General features: G+C 44.4%; 1 protein-coding gene across 1 annotated transcript; it reads right to left on the bottom strand.

Moving 5' to 3' along the window:
- Positions 1-383: 383 nt before the first annotated feature.
- Positions 384-2,318, bottom strand: LOC123165171 (BTB/POZ and MATH domain-containing protein 2). Its single transcript, XM_044582800.1, has 2 exons — positions 2,159-2,318; positions 384-1,738 (listed from the first exon to the last, which is right to left on the bottom strand). Exon 2 carries the CDS (start codon positions 1,707-1,709, stop codon positions 636-638), a length of 1,074 nt encoding a protein of 357 aa, XP_044438735.1. The 5' UTR covers positions 1,710-1,738; positions 2,159-2,318; the 3' UTR covers positions 384-635.
- Between the last annotated feature and the right edge of the window lie 4,604 nt (positions 2,319-6,922).

The following is a 6,922-nucleotide window of genomic DNA, read 5'->3' on the forward strand; positions in this document are numbered from 1 at the left end:
AGGCTAATATTTGTTTTTCTTTGAAATGTGAAGGGTTGATTCCTCCGTTCCTACATACCAAAGGTCTAGAAAGGAACTTTTCCTTTGAAAACTCTATCCCATAGAATACCTACAAAATTCCTACAAATCAAGGAGGCCTATATCCAACAAAAAGGATGCCACGAAACAGCCCAACAACAAAAGTATTTGCAACATGCAGATGACAATAGGAACTGAACAGTCATCAGTTCAGCACTACCACATACTAGCAAATCTCCTGGGTCACAAGGATTATCACTTCTCACATGTGTGAGATCGACCGTGAACTAAATCCACCTCTCCCCAAGTTGCGAATCAGAGCAAAGGGCCAAAGTAGTTGGTCCAAAACATTGACAAGATAGGCAGAATTAAAAGAGACCTACGTATTCCAGTTACACGCTTAAACATGCATGGGCAACATATCACTAACAGTTTCAACCAAAAGACTAAAGAGACATCAGCAGGTTTTTTTTCCGGGGCAGAGACACTTAGGGCCTGGATAAGCATAATACTCTACTGGTGGAATTACGATCACCAATACAAGTGGTTTTGTTGACAGAAGTACTCATAACACATCTGCTGACTGAACTTGCTTCTCCTCCAAGCTTACACATGTTCTAAAAGGAACGTTTGGGGGGACGAGTATTCTTCTCCCACAAATCGGCTAATGGAGAGGGAGAAACCAACTTTATTGACTCGTATTCTCGGCTTGCCACAACAGCATCGATTCTCTCTGAAGGAACCAAAAAGTCGACACAGGCTTCTTTGAGCTTCTGGCAGTCGTATCGATCAACTAGACGCAGTACAACAGCCACATTATCAACATCAAGGTTCAGGCACAAGATGCGTTCACACATAAGCTTCAACCTCTCTAGACCATATTGCTCCGCTGCTGCAAATAGATGCTGGACCACGGCATTTCTTTCAGATCTGTCAAGATCATCCATTGTAGGCAAGGAATCAGTGTAAACGAAATGGAGCAGAGCCTCGAAAACCACCGGTTCCATGCGATCAACGGTTATGTGCCGCATCTTGTTCTCCTTCATGGGTTCACTTAGCTGCGCTTTGAAAACTGGCGACCTGGCAGAGAGCACTGCCCTGTGGGCAGGAAACATTTCTCCTCCAACTTTGAAGGTCACATCTGCTCTGGACTTATCCTTCAGCATCTTGCCAAAATGCTCTAATGCATTTGGGGGAGGGACTTCAATTTCGCAGGATGCTTTGTTTTCAGACACCCTTAGTTCGTGTACCACAGTAACGACACACTCAATAACAAGGCGGTTATCTCGGATATACCCTGAATCTTTCAAAGCACGTTTACTGATAAATTTTTCACGCCCCCAGGAAGCCTCTTCGAAGCTGGTAGACTTGAACTGATTCGGCACCCTGTTCTCTGCATATATTGTACACGCATCTCCAGTGACTTGGTTGATCAGTCTCAGGTCTACGAACGCCAACGCCTCCGCATACTTGCTCATCAACTCCAGATAAACTGATATGTATTCCACCCCATCATCGCCATCAGCGTCCGGGCAGTATACAATAACCCAGTCGAATCCCCCCACCCTGAAGGTGCCGGAGCGGATGTAATCCTCATCACCAACATTCCCATAACTGAACTGACATATCTGGAACCGATGTGTGCCTTGCACCGTCTGAGTTGTGCATGCCGATTCGGTGGTTGACGCCATTGCTCTTTGCTTGCTGTGATGTGCAGTTCCTGCAACATTTGCACAAGTATATGTGTTAGTAGTATATCTACAAGCAATCGGCCGCACATTCATCTCTTTGATTCACACCCATACGGATCCATACAACTAAAAAAATGCAAATTCCAGTATAGAAATAAAGAAGGGAAAAAATCGTGAATCAATGAATGGATCAACAGGACCGACACTTGATCCACACCGAAGAAACCCCAATAGCCGTCCTAACTGGAATCAATAATGGACACGAAACTGATTCAATCATCCAAAAAATAAGCAAGATAAGTCGATGGACTTAAGATTGAGGCAACATAGGTACACCACCACCCTCTCTTCTTCTTATTTTTCCATTTCAACAAATGTTACCACGAGGATCAGACAGCAGCGATAAACAATGAAGAGTCTAGGTGGCGAGCGATGGAGAGTAGGCATACCTCTGGAGGCGCCGTCGTCCCGTCCGGCAATTCCGTCGCGTCAAATGTTGCTGGCGGGTGTGGCAAATCTAGAGAATGCGTTTTTCTGGGGATCCATGGGGGTTAGGGTTCTGGGCAAGTGGAGGAGAGGCGGCCGGTGTGGGGGTGAGGGGAATGATTCGGTGCTTCGCCCGACCATTTTATTTTGCCTATTGCATTTTACACATTTACCCTTGCCCCTTTTACTCCGGGGGTTACATTCTTTTTTTTTAGGAAACTCTAGGGGTTAAATTCTCTACATGAAAGATGAATTCAGACGGCAACGGGTGAACCTGAAGTTGGTGTGTCAAAATAAACAATCAATTTCATTTACTCCCTCCTTATCAGTGCATTAGTTATCTAGGTTGTGCACGTGACCAAGGCGAAGGGGAAAATGAGAGAACTAAATGTTTATTTGCTAATTAATACTATTGCATACAATAAGCTGACTAATGCATGTCGTGTTAGGTAGTCTAAAAATTCATTGAAAGCATACACGCCCCACATCTTTTACTGGTTGATTCCTTTATTTATGTTAAGAAATAAGAAACAAGATGAGCGTTAATGCATCGCGCCAAAGAATTTGGGATCATTTGACTTTCGTAATGTGCCTAATGCACCGGTACGGAGGGAGTACTCAGCTTCCCGACCGTCTACTACAACAAGTTTGGCCCGGCTTCGGTGAGGGAAGGGTGATGGCGGCCGTATGCCTTAGGCTCGCTCTAGTGCGTGTAGTCGTCGGTAGGTTGTTCTACGCACAATGCAATTTTTATTATTTCTGTGTTCTTTGAACTATCATGACATGATGAATAGATTGTTCTCATAAAAGAAGTCATTAACATCTTGTTGACAAATGATGTCAACTTCATGAGGGGCCCATCGGAACCAAACAATTGTCTTAATTAAAGACCGGCCCATCTCAGCGAGTACATGTGTGGCCCTATTTTGCTCACGGCCGATGCCTTTTGTTTCATGTAGTCATTCATCGAGGAGTTGACTGGTCGCTCCTACCAAGGATGTAACAGGGACCTAGTGGGTGTAGGGTTGCTGATCATGTTGGTCACTGTCGCATAGTTCGTCTCAATAATAAGAGGCTCACCGCTTCACTCCATGGCCAGGCTCACCCCTTGTGGGGGAACGTAGCATGCAATTTCAAAAAAATTCCTACGATCACGCAAGATCTATCTAGGAGATGCATAGCAACGAGAGGGGAAGAGTGTGTCCACGTACCCTCGTAGACCGAAAGCGGAAGCGTTAGCTTAACGCGGTTGATGTAGTCGAACGTCTTCTCGATTCAACCGATCAAGCACCGGACGTACGGCACCTCCGAGTTCTGCACACGTTCAGCTCGATGACGTCCCTCGAACTCTTGATCCAGCAAAGTGTCAAGGGAGTGTTTCGTCAGCACGGCGGCGTGGTGACGGTGATGGTGAAGTGATCCGCGCAGGGCCTCGCCTAAGCACTACGACAATATGATCGGAGGAGTAAACGATGGAGGGGGGCACCGCACACGGCTAAGAACAATTGATGTGCCTTAGAGGTGCCCCCATCCCCGTATATAAAGGAGGGAGAGGGGAGGAGGCCGGCCTAGGGGCGCGCCAAGTGGGAGGAGTCCCACTTGGGCTCCTAGTCCAATTCGCTCCCCCCTTCCTTTTATCGGAGGGAGAAAGGGGGAAGGAGAGGGAGAAGGAGAAGGAAAGGGGGGCCGCACCCCCTCCCCTAGTCCAATTCGGACTCCTCCCTTGGGGGGCACCCTTGTGGGCTGCCTTGCCTCCCTCCTATGGCCCATAGGGCCCATATCTTCCCCCGGGGGGGCTCCGGTAACCCCCGTGGTACTCTGATACGTACCTAATACATTCCGAAACACTTCCGGTGTCCGAATACTATCATCCGATATATCAATCTTTACCTCTCGACCATTTCGAGACTCCTCGTCATGTCAGTGATCTCATCTGGGACTCTGAACAATCTTCGGTCACCAAAACACATAACTCATAATACAAAATCGTCATCGAATGTTAAGCATGAGGACCCTACGGGTTCGAGAACTATGTAGACATGACCGAGACACATCTCCGGTCAATAACCAACAGCGGAACCTGGATGCTCATATTGGTTCCTACATATTCTACGAATATCTTTATCGGTCAAACCACAATGATAGCATACGTCATTCCCTTTGTCATCGGTATGTTACTTGCCCGAGATTCGATCGTCGATATCTTCATACCTAGTTCAATCTCGTTACCGGCAAGTGTCTTTACTTGTTCCGTAATACATCATCCCCCAACTAACTCATTAGTCACATTGCTTGCAAGGCTTATCATGATGTGTATTACCTAGAGGACCCATAGATACCTCTCCGATACTCGGAGTGACAAATCCTAATCTCGATCTATGCCAACCCAACAAACACCTTCAGAGATACCTGTAGAGCATCTTTATGATCACCCAATTACGTTGTGACATTTGATAGCACACAAGGTATTCCTCCGGTATTCGGGAGTTGCATAATCTCATAGTCAAAGGAATATGTATAAGTCATGAAGAAAGCAATAGCAATAAAACTTAACAATCATTATGCTAAGCTAACAGATGGGTATTGTCCATCACATCATTCTCCTAATGATGTGATCCCGTTCATCAAATGACAACACATGTCTATGGTTAGGAAACTTAACCATCTTTGATTAACGAGCTAGTCTAGTAGAGGCATACTAGGGACACTGTGTTTTGTCTATGTATTCACACATGTATCAAGTTTTCGGTTAATACAATTCTAGCATGAATAGTAAACATTTTATCATGATATAAGGAAATATAAATAACAACTTTATTATTGCCTCTAGGGCATATTTCCTTCAGTCTCCCACTTGCACTAGAGTCAATAATCTAGATTACATTGTAATGATTCTAACACCCATGGAGTCTTGGTGCTGATCATGTTTTGCTCATGGAAGAGGCGTAGTCAACGGGTCTACAACATTCAGATACGTATGTATTTTGCAAATCTCTATGTCTCCCTCCTTGGCTTGATCACAGATGGAGTTGAAGCGTCTCTTGATGTGTTTGGTTCTCTTGTGAAATCTGGATTCCTTCGCTAAGGCAATTGCTCCAGTATTGTCACAAAAGATTTTCATTGGACGCGATGCACTAGGTATTACACCTAGATCGGATATGAACTCCTTCATCCAGACTCCTTCATTTGCTGCTTCTGAAGCAGCTATGTACTCTGCTTCACACGTAGATCCCGCCACGACGCTTTGCTTGGAACTGCACCAACTGACAGCTCCACCATTCAATATAAATACGTATCCGGTTTGGGACTTAGAGTCATCCGGATTAGTGTCAAAGCTAGAATCGACGTAACCATTTACGACTAGCTCTTTGTCACCTCCATAAACGAGAAACATATCCTTAGTCCTTTTCAGGTATTTCAGGATGTTCTTGACCGCTGTCCGGTGATCCTCTCCTGGATTACTTTGGTACCTCCCTGCTAAACTTATAGCAAGGCACACATCAGGTCTCGTACGCAGCATTGCATACATGATAGAACCTATGACTGAGGCATAGGTAATGACTTTCTCTCTATCATCTGCAGTGGTCAGGCATTGAGTCTGACTCAACTTCACACCTTGTAACACATGCAAGAACCCTTTCTTTGACTGATCCATTTTGTACTTATTCAAAACTTTATCAAGGTATGTGCTTTGTGAAAGTCCAATTAAGCGTTTTGATATATCTCTATAGATCTTGATGCCTAATATATAAGCAGCTTCACCGAGGTCTTTCATTGAAAAACTCTTATTCAAGTATCCTTTTATGCTATCCAGAAATTCTATATCATTTCCAATTAACAATATGTCATCCACATATAATATTAGAAATGCTACAGAGCTCCCACTCACTTTCTTGTAAATACAGGCTTCTCCAAAATCTGTATAAAACCATATGCTTTGATCACTTCATCCAAGCGTATATTCCAACTCCGAGATGCTTGCACCAGTCCATAAATGGATCGCTGGAGCTTACACACTTTGTTAGCACCTTTAGGATCGTCAAAACCTTCTGGTTGCATCATATACAACTCTTCTTTAAGAAATCCATTAAGGAATGCAGTTTTGATGTCGATTTGCCAGATTTCATAATCATAAAATGCGGCAATTGCTAACATGATTCGGATAGACTTAAGCATCGCTACGGGTGAGAAGGTCTCATCGTACTCCTTGAACTTGTTGAAAACCTTTCTCAACAAGTCGAGCTTTGTAGACAGTAACATTACCGTCAGCGTCAGTCTTCTTCTTGAAGATCCATTTATTCTCTATGGATTGCCGATCATCGAGCAAGTCAACCAAAGTCCATACTTTGTTCTCATACATGGATCCCATCTCAGATTTCATGGCTTCAAGCCATTTCGCGGAATCTGGGCTCATCATCGCTTCCTCATAGTTCGTAGGTTCGTCATGATCTAGTAACATGACTTCCAGAACAGGATTACCGTACCACTAGGGTGCGGAACGTACTCTGGTTGACCTACGAGGTTCGGTACTAACTTGATCTGAAGTTTCATGATCATCATAATTAGCTTCCTCACTAATTGGTGTAGGCATCACGGGAACAGTTTTCTGTGATGAGCTACTTTCCAATTCGAGAGAAGGTACAATTACCTCATCGAGTTCTACTTTCCTCCCACTCACTTCTTTCGAGAGAAACTCCTTCTCTAGAAAGGATCCATTCTTAGCAACA

This window comes from Triticum aestivum, chromosome 7D (assembly GCF_018294505.1).
Source record: "Triticum aestivum cultivar Chinese Spring chromosome 7D, IWGSC CS RefSeq v2.1, whole genome shotgun sequence".
In the NCBI taxonomy this organism is placed as follows: Eukaryota; Viridiplantae; Streptophyta; class Magnoliopsida; order Poales; family Poaceae; genus Triticum; species Triticum aestivum.